This window comes from Camellia sinensis, chromosome 6 (genome assembly GCF_055761805.1).
Source record: "Camellia sinensis isolate YWXY chromosome 6, ASM5576180v1, whole genome shotgun sequence".
NCBI lineage: Eukaryota > Viridiplantae > Streptophyta > Magnoliopsida > Ericales > Theaceae > Camellia > Camellia sinensis.
In genome coordinates this window covers 124,308,963-124,335,247 of record NC_138966.1, presented here as the reverse complement: position 1 = coordinate 124,335,247, position 26,285 = coordinate 124,308,963, and the positions used below count along the sequence as shown (strand labels likewise).

Below are 26,285 nucleotides of genomic sequence, written 5' to 3'. Positions count from 1 at the left end.
GAAAGTGGTTCAGCCACAATACTAATTATAATAATTAAGTAGTACATTTTGTTCACTTCCATGGCTAATGCTACTACCTTAATCTTCCTCATAGTTCTATCTGCACCATCGTTTCAAACAGTTAAAGTACAAGCTCAACAACAAACACAAAACACTCAAATATAAGCCTGGGTTCCTATCTAACCCCCACCACCAACTCCTCATGGCTCTCACCCTCTGATCTCTATGCCTTCGGATTCTACCCCGAACGCACCGGCTATGCTGTGGGAGTCTTCATGGCCGGAATTCCAGAACAGATCGTATTTTGGACAGCCAATCGTGACAGCGCCTTGGTCCGAAGGGGCTTCGTAGTCCGAAGGGGATTACAAATCCCCTCTCTATCTCTCAAAATAAACATGATATTAGTGAATCCCATATCACTATGAATCCTAATCCCCTCCCAATAACCCAAAACAAACAGGTCCTAAGGCTTAACCCTTATTGGGGGTTAGAAATTTGTAGCCACAAGACTTTTCGCTGGACATGGACATCATTCATTTGGTCCAAGTCTTGTTGGTAAATTTATTGCATAGAAGAGTGGTCCAACAAACTTGGGATTTTAAATACAAAGAAACCTTCAATCCAGCCCAAGGATCCCCTATCCCTAAATATTTCTATCCCTATATCCCAAATCACTCACAATTATTGGCTATGTTTTGAGATTCTCAAATCTTGAGATTCTCACATGATCCAATGATTGTGAGTGATTTGGGACAGGAGGACATGAATATTTTGAGACATGGATCCTCGCTATTCAATCCAATCCAATCCAACAAGAACTTCAAATCAAAAAGTGGTTGAGCCACAATACTAATTATAATAATCAAGTAGTAGCAGAGAGCTTTTGTTCACTTACATGGCTAATGCTACTACCTTAATCTTCCTCATAATTCTATCTGCACCATTGTTTCAAACAGTTAAAGTACAAGCTCAACAACAAACACAAAAACACTCAAATATAAGCCTGGGTTCCTATCTAACCCCCACTACCAACTCCTCATGGCTCTCACCCTCCGGCCTCTATGCCTTCGGATTCTACCCCGAACGCAACAGCTATGCTGTGGGAATCTTTATGGCCGGAATTCCAGAACAGACCATAGTTTGGACAGCCAATCGTGACAGTGCCCCGGTACCAAGCAATGCAACCTTGGCCTTAACTAGTGAAGGAAGCCTCATCATATAGCAACCGCAAACCCAGGACATTTCCATCACCAGTCTTTCCCAACCTGCATCTTCAGCTTCCATGTTCAACTCGGGCAACTTCGTACTCTACGATTCTAACAACATAATCTAGCAGAGCTTTGATCACGCAACTGACACCATTTTACCTGGTCAACTTCTCATAGGAGATCAAGTGTTGTCTTCTAGTGCTTCAGACACAGACCACTCAACCGGGCTATTTAGTCTTATCATGCTAAGTAGTGGGAACCTCGCCCAATTTTCGACAACTGCAGCACTTTCCTCGTCCGACTATGTTTATTGGCAAACAAGCACACAAGGAAATGGAGTTACGTTGAATCTCGGTGGTGATGGTAGTCTCTACCTGCGCAACGCAACAAACGACAATATATGCAATGTAACCGTTGCAGAGCCACCCACGAATGAGGTAAAGATTTACATGATGAAAATTGATGTGGATGGAATTTTCAGTGTGTTCACGTCCGTATCCGAAAGGCAAGTGGTCGATTTTCTGGAATTCTACAATGGATAAGTGTCTTCCTCAAGGTCTATGTGGGCTTAATGGGTACTGTGTTTTGAATAACACGGAGGCTAATTGTAAATGTCTTTTTCAATTTGTGTTGGACAATTTTCACTGTATTTAAATAAATAAATTCTGTTTGTGTATTGATTAAATTCTTGAACAATATTTTGATCAAGTCCAGTGTTTGACACTGTGTCCTTAAGACAGATTGTCCTCTTCATGGTACCTTCAGAATATGAACGACTATCTCGCAAGATAAAATGATCAATCAATGAATAAATGCAGCATTACAATTTATTCGCACAACGAACACACTAAGTGTTTGTACTCTTTCTCAGAGAAATTTAGATGCAGCAAAATGCAGAGAGTAGTAGCAGATTTAAGGACGAAAATTTGAGTGAAAATCAAATGAGGGATTTCTCTTATTTATAGATGTAGTGGCACCCTTTTATTTTAAATTGAACAGGTAGCATACCTGTTTGAACAGGTATTGAACCTGTTGGGTTTGAATTTGGACTGTTTGAGTTCAAATTTAAATTCGGACAGATAAAAACTATATTTGAACAGTTTCAAATCTGTACAGAATTTCAGATTTGTTTGTACAGAAAATTCTAAAGAGGTGCAACAATTTTGAATTCAAAAAATTGAAATTGAAATTAGACAGATTTTATTTTACCAAAAAATAAAATTGAATTCAAATGTTTTTGGTCAAAAATTAAATTTTTGGACAAGCCCAACCCGGATGACAGCGCGTCTAGCCCAATTTGCCCATAACCTCTCTATTCTACAAACTTGGAGCCTACCTCAAGTTCCAACTCCAAGTCTTATAAATCCATTCAAAGTTCCCACCAAATCAATGTGGGACAAACCATTATTCAAACTTTTAAGGATTTTCCACCAAAACTCCATTTTCATGTAGCATACTTTGGCTTCAATTTTCTATTCACCCGATAATGGTTTTGAGCAACCAAATATACCACATGAATCACAATGCGGCATAGAACGCGTTACTACTTTGACCTGCGAAATTCGGCGCATGGGTCCCACCTAAAAATTATATCAAATTTGATGAAAAATTCTGTTATCCAGATTTTTCAAAAACCATTTCTAACAATTTGTTCGTTTAGTTCCGGGCAAATGGTCTGCAGGGTGCGTGAGCAATTTTATTGCACAAAATTGCAAGGACACGAATAATACCGGATACAAGATGAGCCAATTGGGCGATATTGTACTGGAAGAACTATCATATTGGTTGCGATACGTGAGTTACAAAGAATGTGAAGATGCCTGGCTGCAGGACTGTAATTGTGAAGTCGCACAATACAAAGATGGGTTGTGCAAAAAGCAAAGGCTTCCTTTGAGATTTGGAAGAAGATCGCCAGATGATACACGCATTACCTTTATCAAGGTGGGTACATCTGAAGAACACAACACACAAGCTATTCCAGGAGCTCAAGATAATCCGCCCACGAAAGCAAAGAACAAGCTGCATGTGGACATCCTAATCACTGGTATTTCACATAGTGCTTTGGGCTTTATGGTGTTGGCAATTTTAGGAGTCCTTGTGTACAAAAATCATGTCTTCTTGGCATATAAAAAGATCCCTAATGAAAGAGGAAATCTTGAATTGGGTGAGGATGTTCCTCTCCGAACTTTTACTTTGGCCGAGTTAGAGCAAGTGACGAATGGATTCAAGGAGGAATTGGGTAGAGGAGCATTTGGGACTATTTTTAAAGGGATCATACCATACAATTCTAAAGATGTAGCTGTGAAGAGACTAGATAAAGTGTTAACAGAGGGCGAAAGAAAATTTCAGACAGAAATCAAAGTGATTGGGAGAACCCATCATCCAAACTTAGTCCACTTGATTGGTTATTGCCTTGATGGACCTCATAGGCTTTTGGTATATGAGTACATGAGCAATGGATCGCTTGCAGATTTCATCGTCACATCCGAAAATTGACCAAGTTGGGATAAAAGGATTGGAATTACTCTCGATGTTGCCAGAGGTATACCCTACTTGCATGAAGAGTGCGAGACACAAATAATTCATTGTGATATAAAACCCCAAAATATACTTATGGATGAGCAAGGGCGTGCCAAAATCTCTGACTTTGGCTTGGCAAAGCTTTTGAAGCCGGGCCAGACAAAAACTTTCACGGGGATCAGAGGAACAAGAGGTTATGTCGCTCCTGAGTGGCATAAAAAATTGCCAATAACAGTCAAAGCAGATATTTACAGTTTTGGAGTTATGCTTTTAGAGATCATATGCTGCCGCAAATGTTTGGAGTTGAGCCTTTTCGAGGAACAAATTATCCTTGAAGAATGGGTTTATGATTGTTTTGTGGCCAAGGAGCTTGGTAAACTAGTGGGTGATGAAAATGTGGACATGAGATAATTAGAGAGAAGGATTAAAGTAGGGCTTTGGTGTATTCAAGATAAGCCATCGCTTCGTCCTTCAATGAAGAAAGTTATGATGATGCTGGAAGGGATTGTAAACATCCCAATGCGTCCTAATCCTACTTCCTTCTCAGTGCCATATAAACCTTTTTATTGAGAGACAAATGGTCTAGGATATACATTTGTGGATTGGACAATCTAGTTAGATTCGTGGGATGCACTACCACTCTCACTACGATGATTCATTTTGTTGTTATTGATATTTCTGTTGCATTGAGAATGTATCAATCACCTAGAGCTGTAAATATTGCCAATAAGGATTTCACATGTTTGTGGTAGGGATAAAATCATATATATATATATATATATATTTGTTTCTTGCCTTCTATGGTAGTGTGATATTTAGATTTCTTAGATTGAGTTTTAGAATTGTAGTTTCAATGAGATTTGTTGTGTATTTTGTTTCACTTGCCTATGTTCTTTTGTTTGTGTTACTTTTTCTCGGAACAAAAAATTTATTATTTGACAATACCATTAAGGGATTTTTACCAATAAATTTCATCTCACAAATAAATACTCCATTTAGTCCCAAGTTTTTTTATTCATCTATTAAGTCCAATTAGTGTAGAGTTTCTTTCTATGTGGTTCTATTTTTTATTTTTGTAGTGTTTTGGTGGATGGCTATACCATTTTATTAATGTGATAGATATGATGTGGCATTTCAAAGAAATTAAAAATTTCTTAGTGTATTTTTTTCTAAATATAACATGCGACACTGCAACGTGGCGGGTATGATATGATTCTCCAGAAAAATTTAAAATATCTTAGTGTACTTTTTCTAAATGTGACGACATGGAGGGTAAGATGTGACAACTAAAATTCCTTAATATACTTTTTTCTAATGTGACAACGTAGCGGATATAGTGTGATTCCATAAAAACTAGGCTATGTTTGGTAGAGCTTTGGAAATTTAGTTCCATCCTTTGGTTTGCACGTGGCATTTGTTTACGGTTTTCAAAAATTAATTCCACACTCACTTTTGAAAACTCTATCCAGTTCGGGAAAATTTGGACTAACCTGTCGGTTGATCAACTGGTTGATCGGAACAGTGCATTTTTTTTGCAATTGCCACCTGTTATTTTTTATATTTTAAATAAAAAAATTTAGAATTTTTTAAATTTTTTTGAGTTTTAAATAGAATTTTGAGTTGTGTGTTTGGTTATGAGTTATAAGTTTTTGTATCAAATATCATATGTCATATAAAAAATTTCCCACTCAATTCCAAACTCATTCACCAAACAAAGGTTGCGTTTGGTAGAACTTTCTCAATATGATTTGAGAGTAGGAGTTGTATTTTGAGTTTGTAAGTTTTGAAATTATGATTTGAGTGTGGAAAATTTTTTTGGTAAAAGATTTTGAAAAGAGTTTTGAATTAAGTGGGGAATTTTTGATGTAGCATATGATATTTGATATAAAAACTTACAACTCATAACCAAACATACAACTCAAAATTCTATTAAAGTACATAATTTTTTTAAAAAAAATTCGGAAAATATATTTTTCGAATATATAAAAATTAACATATGTCAACTGCAAAAAAAAATAAAAATAAAATAAAATTTGCACTGTTCCGGTCAACCGGCCGGACGACCGGTTAGGCCAAATTTGAAAAAAAAAAAAAATTGAAAATCGCGCCTTACACAGAGAGTTTTCTAAATGTTGTGAAAATGTAATTTGAATATCCTATCCAAACATCATATTGGAATGTGGGGGTAGAATCATAGTTTGGAAATCGTTCCAAACACAGCCAAATTTTTTACACTCAAATCATAATTCTAAAATTCACAAATTTAAAATACAACTCTATTCTCAAATCATATTTAGAAAACTCTACCAAACGCAAACTCTTATGGATTGAAGACTGTATTGAACTCTTTTTTTTTTTTTCCCCCTTCATGCAAGCTTGTTTGGATTGAATGATTTGGAGAAAAAATAAAATGAAAATCAATTTTTATTTTTATTTTTATCTTAATTATTTGTTTAGATTATTAAAGAGAAGAGAAAATTAGGGTTGTGTTTGGAGAAACTCTCCAAACACATTTTCATCCCTTATTTTGAGTGTGTTGTTTGTTTAGAGTTTTCCAAAATTAATTCCACACTCATTTTTGAAAACTCTTTCCGAGGCAGGAAAAATTGGGCTAACCGGTCGTCCTCCTGAACGTCCGACCGATTGACGGGAACAGTTTTTTTTTTTTTTTTTACAATTGGCACATGTTATTTTTTAGATTTTAAATAAAAAAAAATTGGAATTTTTTTTAAAAAAATTATGAGTTTTGAATAAAATTTTGAGTTGTGTGCTTGGTTATGAGTTGTAAGTTTTTGTATTAAATATTATATGTCAGTTCAAAAATTTCACATTCAATTTAAAACTCATTTACCAAACAAATTTTTCACACTTAAATTATAATTCTAAAACTCACAAACTCAAAATACAACTCTATTATCAAATCATATTTAAAAAATTCTATCAATACTACCTAAAATTTTTCTTGTAAAACAGCCCCATCGTGCACTTGAACCGAGCATCACGTTTGGAAAGGAAGTGACTCATTTAGCAGACTAGTTCCATTTCTTTATTAGCTAAAAAAAATATTATTTGTAATAGTATATGTTTTGGATAACATTTGCTAATTTTGTTAAAAAAAAAAAGGAAAATGTTTGAGGGCCACAATTTTTGTGGCCACACAAAAATTGTGGCCCTCTAGCATTGTTGAAAAAAAAAAGAGGTTTGACTTTTTTTCAAATTGGTCAATTTAATTTGAGAGAATGGGTTATTTTGAGAAATAAATTAAAAGCTGATTTTTATAATTTTTTTTGAAAAAATATGTGAAAATATAGAGATGATATAACCCGAAAGAAGTTAAAAACTAAAAAATAACTTTTTACCCACTTGTCAAAACAAGCTAATGTTTGGGGTTGGTAGGCTAAGGCTTATTTGTAGACTTGAAACTTCCTAGTGTATTTTTTCCAAATACAACATGTGACACTCTAACATGACGGGTAGGGGTGAGCATGGTCCGGATTGGATCGGATTGGGATAAAACCAGGACCAATCCGTTATTTACGGTTCCTGAAAAATTGGAACCAATCCAATCCGTTTAAATCATGGAACCAATCCGAACCAATCCATTTAAATACGGATTGGATCGGTTTAGGACCACAGATTCACATAATTAAATAACAAAAATATATATATATATAACACTTGAATTTCATAAAAATATAAACATAACGCTATATTAGTTCCATAATAGCAATATGTTTTTCTATAATAACGACATACTGTTCTATAATTTACACAACCATAAGAAAACTGGTTTCACCATAAGTATTTAGACCATTGCAAATTAAAACTTAAAACTAACAAACAAAAGTAATAAAAGAAGATATTATACGGTTTTAGGTTTGAGTTTAGATTTTATATAGAATAAGAGAAGATACTATGGGGGAGGTTGTATAATAAAAATATAGACTATTTGTATACGGTCCGGATCGGTTCCAATCCGAAACCGTGAGATTCAATCCGGAACCAATCCGTGAACTACGGATTTTTAATTCTTCAATCCGGAACCGAACCGCGGATTCAAAAAACCAATCCAAACCTATCGGATTGGACTGGACTGGATTGGATTACGGATTTCACGGATTCCTTGCTCAGCCCTAATGACGGGTATGATATAATTCTCTAAAAAAATTAAAAATTTCTTAATGTACTTTTGTAACAACCCCGACCCATGATTAACGTTAATTCATGTTTAAGTATGCCTGACAAGTAATTAAGAAGAAATCCTGAGTTAATTATATGTGTGCTTCATTATTTGTGATTATATCTGTTTAACGTAGAAAGATCTATTCACGTTTTCTTTTCAGTTTGTGAATTGAAGGTCTTATCGACATCCGATTCAGAAATTGATTTGATTTATGTGTTAATTAAAATTTTTAGAATTTTATGGTAGGTCCAATTGAAATTCGATTCGGAACGAATAAATTAGATTAATTTAATGCCACTTATTTAGTCTAATTAAATTATCTTTAAGTGAAGCCTATATAAGGCTCCATATAAGCCTTCACTGAACTCTTTTCTTCAATTTCAAACATACTTGAGCTACTACACACACAAACGTGTGAGAGAGAAAGGGAGGCCAAGAGAGAGAGAGTTGAGATCAACAAGAATTATTGGAATTGGGAAGAATTAGCTTGGAATCTTAGTGTGCTCATCATCTAGATCTTTCTTGGGAGGTTGAGGTATGAATTCAACACCTAGATTATATAATTATGATGTTTAGAACATGAATTCATGAGGATTATGTTGAGTTAGGCAAAACTTGTGTTAAATAAGTTAGTAAAAGTACCATATCATGCATGCATGCTCATTTCTCCACATTGTGAGTTGATTTCAAAGAATTCTTCCATGCATGTTATCATTCTACCTTAGCTTTGAGAATTCATCTTGTTTTTCATCCATTTGTCTCATTTAATCATGTATTAGAAGCTAAGAACTCAAGTGATTACATGCATGTCATATTTAGAGCATGTTCTTACATTTTAAGTTGAAGTTTTACACAATTAGCAAGCTATTGGGCTATGATTTCTTGAAATGATCCTTAATTCATGTTGTTTTAAGAGTTTTCATATATTTCCTCAAGTTTTTGGCCCAAAAGAACATGAATTCCAGCATTGAAATTGAATTTTGAGCTTGGAGATCAAATTTTGAAATTCCAGAATTTGTATCTACGCTCGAGCGTAGGAGTTCACGCTTGAGCAACCACTCTGAGTGCGTGCACTTCCGCTCGAGCGACCTGAAGCCCGCTCGAGCGTGAAATGCATATACCCAGAAGTTCATATGTTTTGCAGCACGCTCGAGCGAGGGTTTGAGTCTCACGCTCAAGCGGAGATCGAGCGTCCGTCGAGCGTGAAAAACAAGCAACCAGTACTTTTTCAAAGTTTACAGACCGCTCGAGCGAAGAAAGTTACGCTTGAACGGACCCTCACATTTTGCATGTCCGCTCGAGCGAGGGAAGCCACGCTTGATCGTGGACCCTGTTTTTAGCAAGTTTTGAAAAATATTTTTAAGTGCATTTCTGTATCTTCATTCCATCCTAAGCATTCCTATGCCATGATTAAGCCACCATAATGAGGTTAATGAAGTAGAAACACACCAAAACAAGAAAGAGCTAAGTTATCATTTCCGAGTGTGTAATTCAATATACGTTCGTTCTATAACTGTGTAGGTCACGCGCCACAAGGAAATTGAATTGTCTACTTGCAGCATCTGTTAACTGTGAGTAATAACTCTGTAAAGTTATGTTAAATTACAAGTATTTTCTGACTGATATGATGCGATTTGTTTTCTAAAATGCTATTTTATGAATTATGAATGTATGTCCATTTTTCTTATATGTATTTGTGGTATCCTTAGTTCACGTGGCCCTCGCCCAGGGGTAACAATACCGTGGCCAATATGCACGTGGCCCTCGCCCAGAGGTAACAATACTGTGACTTATATTCACATGGCCTTTGCTCGGGGGTAACAATACCGAGGCCTATATTCATGTGGCCTCTGCCTGAGGGTAACAATACCATGGCTACTTGCGTGCAAGATATGGACCTTTATGGTCATCGATACCGACTATATATGTGGGTCTTAGGACCAAGTTGATATGATAGCTAATGGGTGTACCACGTATGACCTTATGCAAAATCTAAATATGAATATGAACATGTATTTGAATCTATTTCTAATTTGAAATCTGAATATGCATAAGACTCTGTTTCTGATAAGAATATGTTTCTGATATAGACTCTGATTTCTAACTCTGTCATGGACATCATTCATTAAAACCCTTTACCTTGTTATTATTCACTAGGCTTCCACTCACTATTTATTTGTATGTATGTAGGTGAGCGGGCGGGTGACTAGGCCTAAGCTGCTGCCCAGAGTTTTGGTGTCAGCCAGCCATCATGCCTCTCGTGGAGGTTCCCTTTGAAATCTGCCTAAGTTTTTGTGTCCTCGGGACTTTTGTACCTTCTAAATGCTTTTGTCTGGTCTGAACATGTTTAGAAATTTTGTATAGGTGGCTTGGGTAACGTAAGACTAATGTATTTACGACGTCACATCTGAATATATATATATATATAAGTTTGTTTTGAAAATTTTCTGTTCTATGTATGTTTGCACAGCTCTATGGACTATGTATGTTTAGTATATTTGCTTCCGCAGCCCCTGTTTATATATTATTCTGTTCAGAGGCCTTCGGTAATCCAAGGATTACTGGCCGGTTACGATGCTAAACCTATAGGGGCGGGTTTGGGTCGTGACAACTTTGTCCAAATGCGACAACGCGACATGTATGATGTGACACTCTAAAAAAACTAAAAAATATTTAGTGTACTTTTCCTAAATATAACATGTGATACTTCAACATAAAGGGTATGATGTGACACTAAAAAAAAATTAAAAATTCCTTGGTGTATTTTTTTCAAATGTGATGCTCCAATGTGACGGATATGATGTAACACTAAAAAAACTCTTTAGTGTACTTGTTTCAAAGAGTGATATTATTAGCATCCTATCAATTGTTTTGGACCTCCTATTTTTTAGTTTTTTTTTTAATTACAATAATAACCTCAAATGAAATTACTAAAAATGACATTATTAATTTTGAGACACTCTATCTCACAATTAAGCTCACACACCCACTACATCATAAGTTAGGGTTTATGAGAGCACCATCTTTATCACCATCCATCCGTCTTCCCCAAATCCCACTTTCAAAACCTACCCACCCTCAAAACCTTGAAAACCTTTTGGTGGCAATGAAGACGACCATTTGATTACATACATTTCTTCGGCAATGACGATGAGTGAAAATTTTTCCGGAAACCACAACTCCATGAAATGAGAGGAGTAGAACAATAAAAACTCAGAAGAGATTCATAACTTTGATGGTGTTCTTAGTTCAGAGGAGATAGGCCTTGTATATGTGAGTTTCTTGAAAAAAATAAAAATAGTAATAACTGTTCATCATTTTTTCGGAACTGAACTCCTGAACATATGACCGAAATTCGGGAACACAGATTCGAACATTGTTTATTTGTTCGAGAACAGGTAATCGAACATTTCTTATTTGTTCGGAAACTAATAACCGAAGTAGTAGCAGAAGGAGACAAACAAATGAGGTTGGACCACCCTTGGGGTCGACCCCGATCGAGGGGTCAATCGATAAGTGAAATACTGCCCAATTTTGCTTACATAGAGAGCATACAAGTACAGTGAGACCATGGATGAATGACAGAAAACCAATCAGAGAAGTATGAAAGTAGATTATGTTATGTGTGTGAAAAGAGGTAATAGAAAAAAAAAATCCTACAGATTGACAAATCTTGTAATGAATGAGAGAAAAAAAAACTTCTTAATCACCAAAAAAATTTTTCATTGGCTTTAGGAGGTTTCACCGTCATGGGTTTTGTTAAGGTTTTGAGAGAAAGGCTTTTTGGGATGTAGGGGGTGTGTATTTGAATGGGTGAAATATTTTTACAATGATAATTTTGGTATTACTTGGGGGAGAAAAGAAATTTTAAGAGTTTTATAATTTATAAGTGGGGGTCTAAAGTAATAAGGGGGCCAAAATAATTGATCGAATGCTAGTAGTATCACTCTTTTCCAAATGTGACACTCTAATATGATGGGCAAATGAGTCATTACACATCTAAAATGATTGAATGAATCACAAAAAAAAAAAGAAGAGAAAGAAAAAAAAAAGGATTATATAAATCACAAGTTTAAAATATGATATTTATTAGTCAATCTCCCTATTGAAGTACAACATGAACATGGTCTTATATATGATATTCCAAATTAATAGTTCTCAACTAAACAATTAGAAAGTCTTATGTTTCTTTGCTTACTTATAGTCTCCCCCAAAATAACAAAGAAATGCTATAGGGTGCTCACCACATGCAATAAATAAATAAAATAAAATAAATAAAAAATAAAAAATAAATGAAAAGAAGAAAGAAAAGAAAAGAAAAAAAAATAAAAAAGGAAATAGAAGAAAAAATAAAGAAAAACAAAAAACAAAAAACAAAAAAGAAAAAAAAAAAAGAAAGAAAAAAAAAGAAAGAAAAAAGAAAAAAGAAAAAAGAAAAAGAATGAATAAAACAAATAGTCCTTTGTGCTATCACCAAATGTGTAAGTGTAATTTCATCACAAATTGGTGTAATAAAAAAATATTCTAACCATGCCATAAGTTTTTTGCAATATCAGCTATAAAAATTTTTGTTATGCCAATTTATAACGAGATTACGTATTTTGTAGTTAATATTACGAAATTTTATAATAAAAAGTTACACATTTTTGTGATAGGATGCATATGATATGCCCCTACAGAGGTGTACCCTATATGATTTTCTATGTATAATTCAATAAATAATCAATGAAACAATCCTCATAAAATGTTGACAATATTAAAACATCACACAAACACATACCTATAACTTATAGGTTAGTTACACTTTACCCCATCATTGTTCGGTTCAAAAACACATAACCCCCTTTTGATTGAGAAATGTACACATAACGTCCACATCATTTAAACTGAAATGTAATTTCACACTCCGTTAACTTTTTCTATTGAAAGTCCATATTACCCTTGCTTTTGGGCTATTTTGGGAAGTGGGTTAAAAGCCACTTCCCAGCTTTTAACCCACTTTCATCTCTCACAAAAAAACAATTTTTAACCAGCTTTTAACCAAAAAGCAGCTTTTAACCATCTTCCCAATATAGCCCTTTGTATCTAATTTTCTTTCCTAGACCATTGTGTTTCTCTCTCTAGAAAGAATGACCCACCCTCTTATTTCTTTCTCTACTCTACCACAAATACTCCACATTCTAAAAACCCCTCTCTTATTATAACTTCTCTTATATATTTATATGTATATATAAGCTCATAAAATGCCCTATGTTAAAGGCATATAGATTGCACAATGTAAGGTGCTTACGAGTCTTTGATGATGCCTTCAAAACTAGTGTTTGTTCTCTTTTGAGCTAGCCATGTTAGTTTGATTTAGCATGGGCTACGTACTTTGGGTGTATTATACGTGGATCTCCATATAATAATGGTTGGTTCAAATGATTTGCAAAGCTGGATGTAAAGTTGGTGAACACTGGTTGCGAGTGGTGATTCGCCATGTCCTTGGAAAACTGATTCTTGGTGATTGTAGGTGGCCTGTTATTAGAGTATGAAACGAAGAGAGAAAAAGAGAACAGAAATGGAAGAGAGAAATAAGAAAAATGAGAAAATACGGAAATAAAAAGAAAAATAAAAATAAATAAATGAATGTGAAGAAGAGAAAATTATGAAATCTGATTTTTGAGAGAACCACATTTGTAGAGAAAGGAAAAATGAATTTTGTTTTGAAGAAAATAAAGCAGATGGTGGCCTGTCTAATATATGTATATATATGAAGTACAAATTTACATGTTTATATATATATATATATATATATGCGTGTGTGATAGAGTTGAAATGGATTTTGAAAGTATCATGGTTGCTACCAGCCACAATTGGTAGACCAGTTACTGTGACAGGAAAAGAGTAATAGAGGGAGATAATGAAGTCAATGAGAAATATGAGACCACGTTTGTTTGGCGGATTAGGTTGGATGAGATTGTTAGTGAGAAGATTGTTAGTGAAGAGATTGTTAATGTAAGGGTTGTTAATAAGGGAATTAAGTAAAAGTATATTTGTTTTGATGATAGTGTGGGAGATGGTTAGTGATGAGATTGTTAAATTATTTTTATATAAAATAAATAAATAAATTATTTCTATATTAAAAAAAAGTAAAACAAATATTAAAACAAACAGGTGCACTTGGTCAAAATAAATAATTTTTTTTATATAAAATAGACTCAATCCTCTTACTATTTTCCTAATCCCACCCAAAATTCATCCCATCTAATTCTCCTACTAAGGGGGATTAGCAAGCCGCTTGGAGTAGCAATCCCCCTCCACAAGAAAACCACCAAATAGGGGTTAGTGGGACCCATCTCTTTACTACTGCAATCACACCCTCTAATCTCTGAAAGAAAAAGTAAAAATTTAAATAAGAGCACTATGGTAATTTTGTTATCAGAATTCATTAAAACAAAATTATCATACGCCTCAATAACAATAGACCCACACACATTGTTATCTTTAACGGATTCTGTCAATTTTGCAATTCAGTCCAAATGATAAGGTATTTACGTGTACATTTCTAAATCATGAGGGACTTATGTATTTTCGAGTTAAACTATAAAGGACTAAAGTGTAATTAACCCTAACTTATATCACCCACAAAATCCTATAACTACAATCCATAATTATGTCATTTAAAATTGATCAAAAGTCAATACGAAGATCTGCAACGTTGATAACTAGTATAATTGGTGCATAAAATTAAAAAAAATAAATAAAAAAAAAGAAAGGAAAAGAAAAAAGAAAACTCAAGTAGATTGCATTCGAAAACATCACTTCCAAATTCGAAGTCGATCATCTAGTTTGGAAAAAGATTGTTCAAAATGCATAAGTAGAACAACTTCACAAAAATATAGCAAAAAATGACAATGTCTAAAACTAAAAAATCAAATTGGCTCAAAACAAAATCAAATCATTCTCTGTATTTCCTGCTGAGCTTGCAACGTCTTTGCAACTTGTCGTAATATATTTGAAACTGATTACATTACATTGCGTCAAAAAAGATAAAACTGTTAAGCAGAAACAGAGAAAGATTTTTTATTTTTATTTTTTGATTTGACAAACAAAACATGGCACGACCTGCTCACCGTACCCAAGGGTTATGTATCATGATGGCCAGTAACTGACATTACCTCCTGCCAATTCTTAAACAAATTAATAAATGTGAGCGGAAATAATATTTAAGTGAGGGTACCAAAATAATCATCAGAGTTTCTATTTTTATAACAAAATTTATTGATAAAAAAGGCCGATATTTACATATAAGAATACTATAAAAATGTTATGTTTGTCTATTCTGCCGTCCCGCGTCTAAGACTCTTCTGAATTGTATTGTTTCTTGAAAATTGATAAATAGCTATATGCACATGACAGAATGAGAAATATTATACTAAGAACATAAGGGCATAAAATTCACCATGGATAATTATTGACTAAATAGAATTTGATATTAAAATACATAATATATAATACGGAAATCATTTGACATATAATACAGAAATCAACAAAATAATCATAATCACGGTACAGAACGGAACAGAACAGATGTATGGACTCAAGAGGTGGCTCGTACGAACTCTAGAGGTGGCTCCCACCATAGTATAGCACTTAGCTCCATACAACACTTTGCTCCACACTAGAAATCTGTCACACCCCACATTTTATTACTCAGAATCCATTACCAAATTCATTAAGTTTATTCAATTTCAGAGATAACATGTGGAAACTCTTTACATCATTTGTAAGAATAAATAAAGATTCTCTCATCCGAAAATGCAACATGTACATAACTAAATAAATCGCCCCAAGCTTACATCTTTAACAGTAAAAGAAAGGGTTTAACCCTTTTACATCAATGGCATTTTGCCTACAAATAAAAGGCCCCGTAGCCAACAGGTAAAGAAGATCCTCGATCTTGAAACACTTCTCGATGTTCACCTGAAAAAGGATTAGCAACGTGGGATGAACATAAAGTCCAGTAGGGATCTCAACATGATCCTAAACAATAGCAACTTACAGATAGCTATGATCATGAATGCTTAGTCTCATACTGTATAAATAATGTGACGGTTTATACAGAAATATACGTATAAAAGAACTTTTTCTCAAAATCGTTCATTTCATTCAATGACATACACAATTCACTTTTCTCTCTTCTTGTTACCTTTTTTCCAAAAATTCATATGATTATAACAAATTTCATAAGAAAACAATTTCACCAAGCCCATTACGTTTTCTCTCACTTTCCAGACTTATACCTGATTTGCCTTTTCAAAACATGTTCACAAGTATTCAAAGTCTTTCATATTTTTCACAATCTCAACACAATACTTAGGTCTGTTTCCCACACATTCATAACTATACAAGTATGCCTTTAATACAAAAGGAAAACAACAAGCCATCAATAACTATCTGCTTCAACAATTGAGGCAACACGGCCTTCTAGAACAATACCATCATAACTCATAATATACCCAGATACACTGGGACAATAATGATAAATAAATTCTGCTCTACCTACCTTAAGCACGGTAAGCCAATGATAAACCTTTAGTCAATTTAGTCTTCATTTCATGACAATTCATTTCAAGTTAATTTATTTCCTTTCAATTTATGAGCCAATTTCATTAACTTGCAACAACCGAACTGAGGCTACAACTCAGTGATTTTCCAATCATACAAAACACACATAAACACTTTAAACTGCCATTTTACGGATATTTCGTTCGCGGGATCGGCACCCATGTATAAATTTTGGGACTTTCACCCAGGACACTCCGACCAACTTAGTTATAATGGAGTCCATCCCCTTTCTCTTCCCAAACAGTGGAGTCCATCCCCTTTCTCCCCCCAAACAACCATACATATATAATGTATTTAAAGGCATGCCATATACAATGACTACCAAAATTCACACATTCAATAATTTAATCAAACCGTCATATTCAATGACAACCAATGAAGGATTTATTTCAATTCTCCTAGTCCACATGCAATTTCTACAACAGTCATAGTCATCCTCCACCGATAGCTCAAAACATATATTTCTAAACATGTATACAATCTCCAAATAGATAAACTATCCATATTTTCATAGGTGAGAGATTTCAAATATCCAATCCCACCATTTACATTCATATCTATCCATTTCTGCATCTAATACGAAAGGAAAACAAAAATTTATATTCACGCATGACTTTCAGTCTAATAAAAATGATAATATGTGAAGGTTCCAAGATCCAACCTCAAGTTCATTATCAATTTACAAAGAGTGATGATTTCATTTTCTTTCAAAAGAACACCTTTCTTTGTTTTCCAATCCACACAACTCCAACCATTTTTCTAAGAATTCATTCTCGTCATTTTACAAAATCGAAGCCAAATCCATCCTCTTTATTTTACAAAACCAATTCCATTGGTATCAAAACTATAACTCAACTCAACTTTACGTGATTAGTCTAAAACAAAACCAACACCGTGGTTACTTCTCTTTTTATTTTCTTTTGATATAAATACAATTATCCAACCCATATAAGCAAAATATAAAGATTATTCAACTCTCTCCCTTTTAAACCCATTATATTAATAATATCAAATTAGGGCCTTCCTCATTTTCTTCAAATACATAGTAAATCATTTCCCAAATTACTCAACAACAAACAATTTAACAACACCATTCACAAATATCAAACCCTAGATCCCATTTTCATGGCTTTCAAGAAAAATCCATAACGAATATGGTTTTTATGCAATAAAAACTACCACATGTCTATACATAGATGAAGTATTGAAAAGGAGCAAAGAAATCCCTACCTTTTGAAGCAAAGAGCTGACGACCCAAAAATCATTGGAGACGAAACCACAAACCATTTGGACCAAAAGGGAGCCCTTGATGAGATCTACAATTTTTCTCAAAGGGCCATGGTGGAAAGATCACTCTAGGTGAGTAGATCTAGAGATCTTAGAGCAAAAAGTGATTTTGGAGAAGAAGAGAGCGTCTCATAGTTTGGAGAGGGGAGAAGAAAAGAAAAAGTAAAGAAAAGGTTAAGTGAGGGACCTATTTATAGTGCTAGGTCAAAGTAAAATGAAGTCCCAAAGTCAACCCAAAAGATCAAGTCAAAATCCCCAAAAGTAGGGCCCAAATCGGATTGAAAAATCTGAAAAAAAAACATGCAGGTGTCGACCCCTGCAACATAGAGGTCGACCCTCAAGAAGAAAACTGGAACACTTTGTTTGACAGCAACACAGGTGTCGACCCCCCCAAATCTGGTGTTGACACCAAAAAGCAGCAAGTAAATTTTGGACAAGGGTCGACTCTTACAGCAGAGGTGTCGACCCTTCAGGTAGAAAAGCAAAGAGTGAAACAGGCAAGGTGTCGACCCTTCCTAGACTGGTGTCGACACCAAAATGCAGTGAGCAATTTCAGAACAAGGGTCGACCCTTCCCAGATTGGTGTCGACCCTTGTGGCCAACAAAAAGAGAAAGTGTCGACACCACCAAGACCGGTGTCGACTCCAGAACAAGATTTTTAAGCTTCCAAACAAATTTTCAACGTAAACAAGCGTGAACTAGCAATCCTAACAAGTTTAAATCAATTTTCACTCATCCCAAAACCAAGATACAACAACACCAAAGATTCCCAAAACATAATAAATGATTCAAATACACTTCCCAAAAGTTTTAAAAGGGTATAAGTGCTACAAATCATAACCACAGTACAGAACAGAACAGATGTATAGACTCAAGAAATGGCTCGTACGAACTCTAGAGGTAGCTCCCACAATAGTGTAGCACTTAACTTCGTACAACACTTTCCTCCACACCAGAAATCAGAGTGTCAGTGGATCCATGACAGTTAGAGGGTCACAAAGTGACTAATTAGAAGGCCAATGGTTATTTAAGTCTCCCAAGGCATGGGACCTCGGTGGTGGTACTTACAAAATAATTGCTCAAAACATATTTTAATAAATAGTTATATCCATGGATTTTCCTTAGTATACCAAATAACGTTCATAAATAAATAACATAATTAAAAATGCTAACATAATTTATAAAACACAATTTATGTGTAAAATAAGCTATGATAACTCAAAATATACGTAAAATATATTATGGTAACTCAAGATATAATATAACTCACCTTAAGATTAATTTTAATATTTACCTTTCGTTCACTGTGACTTACTAAATACTCCAAACTAAATTTAAATTTTATACATAAAGATAACACTAAAGAGGAAAGAGAGAGAGAGAGAGAGAGAGAGAGAGAGAGAAGATAAGAGAGCTTGGAAGAGGTGAAATGAATTAATTGATGATCATATGTATCTATAGGTGAACAAGTGTGCGGGGCAAGACACCTGCAAGGCACACATCCTTTTTTTAACAGAAAATGGTGTATTTCAGTGTATTTGGATTCATGAAAAATATAATAAAAATACCATAATACTCAGAAAGTAATATCGAATAATAATATAAAGTTGAAATTATTTTTTTGAAATTATTTATAATTAAATAATACTAATATAAAATTTAAAGGACTATTTAAAATTTCGAATTATTACAAAACAAGAGTTAAAGTTGTCACTTAGCCTAACAACACCTCCGCAAACAAGATCTATAGGTAATTAATCCTTAACATTAACTTTTTTGTTTACATAAGTCAATAAAAGTTTATCCTTTTACTATGTTAAAATTTAATATTATATAAAAAAATTATCATATGAATTTATTTAAGAGATTTTTATTGATAAATCCATTCTAGAGTTGTTATAACCCATTAGGTCCACAAAAGAATATTATAACTTGATTAGTTCCATAAATTTTTCTTTTCTTTTTATTCCATAAGGTCCATTTTTCTAATTTAATATATTTACCTGGACTATTTTGCCCCCATATATATATATATATATATATGTACAGTGTTAATACGTATTTACATATTACGTGCCTGTTTCCTCGCTGATTCAGTTTGGTAGTTTCTATTTTACGTTTTTCTTCATCAATCTAATTCCAAGAGATACGTTTATGTTTTGCATACTCGTTCCAAGGATTGGTTCTGCTAGGGTTTCATTCTTGGTGTTGTAGTCTGGTTCTGTGGTTTGCGAGTGAAGACGACAAAGAGGTAGGTGTTCGGCTGTCACATTTTCCGGACTATAAGTAGTTCGAATCAGTTGTTTTCGACTTTCTGGAGGATTATAGGATTGCATGATTAAGGTTAGTATCAATTTGATTATGAATACATGTTCAGTTTATGGTTTCATTCGTATGATGGATCAGATGCTCTGGTTTTTCAATTATATGCTTGTTACGTGGTCCTGTGGAGGGGAGTTCATTCATATTATGTGAAGAACAGTGTTAGTTCTCATTTTACTTAGATGTATGCGTAATGAGGATCTCTGTAGATGATTTGATTATCAGTATATATGTCAATGTGAATGTTCACATTTTGTTAATGTGGATTATGTGAAGAATGTGGATGTTCTCATTTTAAATTGATGTTTGCTTAATGAGGCTCTGTGTGTGTGATATAATTCAGAGTGTATGTGTCAATGTAAATGTTCACATTTTGTTAATATTATGTGAAGATTGTTGATGTTCTCATTTTTACTTTGATGTTTGCAATTTTGGCATCTTGTTAATATCAATGTGAATGTTCACATCTTCGTATTGTGAATTATGGATTTAGCACTTGAACTGTACATGTAGTCATTTTTTTTTTTTTTGCACAATGTGAATTTTCATGTCGATTTTGATTGAATGTGTAGTTCTCATTTTACTTTGATGTATGCATAATGAGGCTCTCTGTGGATGATTTGATTATCAGTATATATATCAATGTGAATGTTCACATTTTGTTAATATGGAATATGTGAAGAACGTGGATGTTCTCATTTAAAATTGATGTTTGCTGAATGAGGCTCTGTGTGTGTCATATAATTCAGAGTGTCTGTGTCAATGTAAATGTTCACATCTTGTTAATATTATGTGAAGATTGTTGATTTTCTCATTTTACTTTGATGTTTGCTTAATGTTGACATGTTGTTAATATCAATGTGAATGTTCACATTTTCGTATTGTGAATTATGGATTTAGTACTTGAACTGTACGCGTAGTCATCTATTTTTTGCACAATGTGAATTTTCATATTGATTTTTATTACTGTTCATTGTTGTGTTTTTGTGTTTTTACAGGAGATGGATACCTTTATGCTGTTGGTGTGTACATATGGTTGCAGTACAACTGTAATAAATGTTGCCCGCGCAATGTGTTATTCTCGTTTGGTGGAGTGTTTGTGTGAGAAATGGGATGAGTTGTCTGCTGGTTCTATTTCATTGTTCTGTAAACTACCTGGGATTAGTAAGTGTGATTTGGACAATTAGGAAGAATTTCAGAACATGTTACTACTTGCTAAATCAATAGGGGTACAACATGTAGAAGTTGTGGTTGAGTTGAAAAGTGATATTGGTCAGTCAACTAGTTTGGGATTGGTGTGTGTGGGGGTTGAGGAAGAAATTGATGCACTACGGAGATTTTGCCACCATAAGGAGAAGGTGTTGTTGTTAGCCCCTTGGGCAAATGGTATTACGCATGTGGGACAACGGTTTGTTGGAGGTGCATAAGAATTTCGTGACGTTTTATGTAAGTATGACATCCAATGTGGGTTTTAGTTTACATACGTGAAGAACGAGATAACAAGAGTTACTGCTGTGTGTGCGATGCGAGAGGAGAGGGGCTGCTTGTGGGCTATACATTGTAGAGCACAATTGTAACGACCCAGAACCGTATACCATGATTACCAGTAATTAATTATGTATTAGTATGATTTAATTGAAGATTATCTGTTGAACTTAGAAAATACCTGTTGAGATTACGACTTCGGGACTGAAATTGATGACCGTAATGGGTTCGGAAAATGAAATTGAACACGCCTATGTGATACCGGGAATTTTTAGAGCCATTTTGGGAAAATAAATTGAGGACTGAATTTCGTCTGAATCGCTAAGCCTTGTTTGGCTCATGTTTATGGCACAATTCTATATTTATGATATATAGATAAGGATAAGGACTATGTTGACCATGTATTGACTCAACAAAAGAGGAAAGAAAATATCTAAGAGAGAGAGAGAGAGAGGGAGTTCGTGAGAAAGGGAAGAAAATGGGAAATCAAGCTTAAATCTTCCTCAATTAAAGAATCAAGGTAAGGATCTTCTCTAAATTCTTGAAGTAAGGTTGATGCATCAATGATCTCATGTTAAATAAGAGGATTGAAAGGGGAAATATGTTTAATTTGAGCATGCATGGCATGAATAGATGATTTATGGTTATATTTGTCATATTTTGAGGAAGAACCTCCATGGATTTAAGAATGAAGCTTTTATGCTCAAGTTTATGATTTTCTATTTTACTCCAAGATTTGAACTTCTATTGTTCCATATGGGTTTTGATTTGAAGTTTTGATGTTGATTTAAGATGGGTTTTAAGTGTTTTGGGTCTTGGATTTCATAAATGTGGAAAGTGATTTTGTAAAGAGGAGAATGAAGCTTGGAAGAAGAACCAGAAATTCAGATTTTTGCTCTATACGCTCGAGCGGAGGGAAGCCCGCTCGAGCGGTGAAAACAGCTTCCCAGCAGTTTTGGGACTTTTTACAGTACGCTCGAGCGGCCAAAGTGGCGCTCGAGCGGGAAGGCCTTTTTTAAGAAAATTTTGGGGAAGTTGCAGACTTGATTTTAACATGTTAATTGCATCATTTATCATCTTATAAACATGAAATGAGTATGAATCAAAGTAAAGAAAGATTAGAATGAGCATGAAATGAAGTAAAGGAAAGAATGAAGTGCATGAATTACAGGATTTAATGATAATGTGTATTAAGAAATGTGTGACATGTTGATATTTGCAGGTCAAGATTTGAAGACCGTGCATTCGGTTTCGGAAACCCTCTGTGAGTAACATTTCTGTAAAGATATGTTATTATGAACTATGTTTTAAATGTATTACGTTATGCTATGCTTTGAAATGAGAATGTTTTCTGTGAATGAATGTCCTGATTTGCGAATCTAGTATGGCATCCATAGATAGTTGGGTCATGGGGGCGGGAACATGCAGGCCCATGCGTCACGAGTCATGGGGAACGACATGGAAGGACAAGCCCATGACTAGTTACGAGATCTCGTAGACTGTTGACTGATAGACTGTTATGAAGGTTCTGTGGAGTATGCCATTACGTATGTTCTTATGATGACTGATGACTGATATATGTTTATGATTGATTTATTATGAATTTATGAAAATGTCGGACTTCGTTCACTAACCTCTTTACTGTTATGTTACTTGCTGAGCTCTAGCTCATTGTTTGTAATTATGTATTATAGGTGAGCATTCTGGAAGTCAAGCCTAGGCGGGTCCTCGAGCCGAGCCGCTGTTTTGAAGCCTAACAAGTGTTTTGTGTGCTCCGAGCCGGGGCTAGGCCTGGAAGGCCGTTTTGTGAGCTTTGTCTTGTTGTATATGATCTTTTATTGCATGTGATGTACAGTAAGTGGGTAAATTAACACCTTTTTGGCATGTAATGTATGTTCACATAAATGCACAGCTCTTTGGACTATTAGTGGTTATTGTTTTCGCTTCCGCGAGCCGCTTTTATTTATGTTTTGTATAGCAAGGCCTGTGGTAATCTAGGATTACTGGCCGGTCTCGTTGCCAAACTTCTAGGGGCGAGTTTGGGGCGTGACAACAATGAGCAAATGATTTTTTCTACATCAAGAGTTTTAGTGATGTGCATACTTGTGGTACGGATGTCCGAACATCGAATAATCCGCGAGTTAGTTCGGATTTGGTGTCGAGTACCATATCTGAAATTGTGAGGGACAAGCCGTTGACACGGCCATGTGATGTTGTGACTATTTTGAAGAGGGATTATGGGCTAGATGTGAGTTACCATGTCGTATGGTTGGCTGTGGAGAAAGCAAAGGCTGGTATTCATGGAGATCACTCATTATCGTTTGACCAGCTGCGGTGGTATTCGGATGTTGTGATGCGGTACAATCCGGGGAGTTATGTCAATATTGACTATGATGCGAGTAGTCAACAGTTTTGTCATTTCTTTGTGTCATTCACTGCGTGTATTTCTGGGTTCAATTCTTGTCGGCTTTTATTATTCTTGGATGGAACATTCCTCAAAGGAAAGTACAAAGGTCAGCTACTTGCGGCAACGGCGAAAGACAGAAACAATGGTTAGTATTTTTTTTACCTGTATATTCTTGTCAATATTCACATTGACATGCATAGTATGGACAAATGAGTGATTGAGAAATTATAAGTAATATGAACATTGACATTAATATGCACTGATGTGAATGTTCACATCTGTGTCTGCTAATGACAGTAATGTGAACATCACATTATTATACACTGATCCATTCACATTATTATACATCTGTGCCTGCTAATGACAGTAATGTGAACATTCACATTCACATCAGTGTATACTACTGTCAGTTGATCCATTAATGAACAGTACTGTGAATGTTCACATTATCAATTGCTGAACAATAAAAAATGAATTATTAATGGTCGTTAATGTGAATGTTCACATCATTGTTGTTTATGAACTTGAATCCAGAAATAACAATAGTAATAGGGCAATGCAGATATAAACATTCACATGACCTGTTTCGTTTATATTGTTTTCTATTCATTTTGGAATATTGTGAACAGTTGCGTATTGGTGTTGTGTTGTAGGTCTGTTTCCTGTTGCATTTGCGATTATTGATTCGGAGACCACGGCGAATTGGTCGTGGTTCTTGCATGAACTTGGGAAGGTTGTTGATGGTTCGCGCCAGATTACTTTTATTTCGGATCGTAATCTTGGCCTGTTAGAAGCTATGCCGAAGGTGTTCCCATCGGCTCATCACGGTTATTGCTTACAACACTTGAAGAGCAATTTAAGAGACCGGATGAAGGAATTGATAATGGCTTCAGGGATCACCTAGTAAGTAGTTTGGGTGATTGTGCTTATGAACCAACTGTGGTAGGGTTCCATGAAAAGCTTGCAAAATTAAAAGATGAGGGTAAACAACGAGCACATGATTTTTTCAAGGACTTGGCACCTGAGCACTGGGCAAATTCATACTTCAGGTAATAATAGTTTCATAAAGTGTTCCATTTGTCAAGTCAGAATGGTAGCAATGTGAATTTTCAGTTACGAATTGTAAAAATCTTCCAATTGTGTTTCATGTTCAATGTCAATGATGTGAATGTTCACATCTGATAATGATGACTGATTTGAATGATGTGAATGTTCACATCTGTTGTCATATTTTGCTGTTGTTAACATTCACATCATTCTGTCATTTAAGTTGATGTTAGTGTTCACATCTGTGTATTGTGTAAGTTGATGTTAATGTTCATTGCGAATGATGTTAATGTTCACATCAGTCAACATGAATGTTCAGACTTGTTAACTTTCGTATTGTAAAATGTTTGTGATATTGTACAGGGGCATGCGTTATGGGGAGATGACTTCCAATGCGGCAGAGTCATTTTATAACTGGATTAAAGAAGCGTGTAATCTTCCTATCACTCAAATGGTGGACACAATTCGTGCTCAGTTGATGTGGCAAATGTCTGCACGGTGTGACCAAGCAAACAAATGGAATGAGCTTATTTGTCCTACATTCGAAACAAGGCTTATGGATTCGTTCAATGACAGTAGGTCTTGGCAAGTTAGTAAAGCCAATAAAAATGTGTTTGAAGTTCATTCGATACCATCTGTTACTGTTGATGTTGCGAGGCGTACATGTTCGTGCTTCAAATGGCAAATTAATGGATTCCCATGTGATCATGCTGTTGTTGCCATTCAGAAGAGCCGCTACAATCTCAATGATTGTGTGGAACATTACTTTCATATACAGACATATCGTGCAGCGTATTCGGGTGCCATATTCCCTATACCATCGGTGGAGAAGCCGCCTTTTGATCCCATGGACTTCACTATATACCCGCTAACTGTGAAAAGACCACCCGGAAGGCCGAAAAAGAATAAGATCCCATCAAGGGGTGAGAAACTGAAGCAAATAAGGTGCGGGAGATGTGATAAGCTGGGGAGCCATAATCGGAAGTCATGCAAGGAGCCGATATAGGATGTACATTTTTCATTTCAACGTTGTATTTTACATTGGATTCTTATATTCATTTCTGAAATAAGATTGTGTTGTGTTGGCAAGCAAAATAATGGTTTGGCAAACTTAGTATTTCATTTGTGCTTTTTCATTTTCTTTTTGTGTATGAAACTCATATTTTGTTAAAGTTGTAATGATAAATACATGATGTGGACATTCACACTTACGTAA

General features: G+C 34.8%; 1 protein-coding gene and 1 pseudogene across 1 annotated transcript; both read left to right on the top strand.

The window, feature by feature from the left end:
* The first annotated feature begins 631 nt into the window (after nt 1–631).
* Nucleotides 632–4,450, top strand: LOC114289605 (G-type lectin S-receptor-like serine/threonine-protein kinase LECRK1; annotated as a pseudogene).
* LOC145793554 (uncharacterized) lies at nt 4,379–26,075 on the top strand. The gene is made up of 4 exons (XM_082876405.1): nt 4,379–4,469; nt 24,676–24,849; nt 24,969–25,071; nt 25,433–26,075. The coding sequence occupies exons 1-4, from the start codon at nt 4,379–4,381 to the stop codon at nt 26,073–26,075; spliced, it is 1,011 nt and encodes a 336-aa protein (XP_082732531.1).
* Nucleotides 26,076–26,285: the final 210 nt, after the last annotated feature.

Excerpts from the sequence above, each read along its gene's own strand:
- LOC145793554 (XM_082876405.1), top strand. The coding sequence starts at position 4,379 with ATGATTCATTTTGTTGTTATTGATATTTCTGTTGCATTGAGAATGTAT. Across the intron at positions 24,850-24,968 it reads GTTCCCATCGGCTCATCACG|GGTTCCATGAAAAGCTTGCA; the intron begins GTTATTGCTTAC and ends CAACTGTGGTAG. Across the intron at positions 25,072-25,432 it reads TGGGCAAATTCATACTTCAG|GGGCATGCGTTATGGGGAGA; the intron begins GTAATAATAGTT and ends GATATTGTACAG.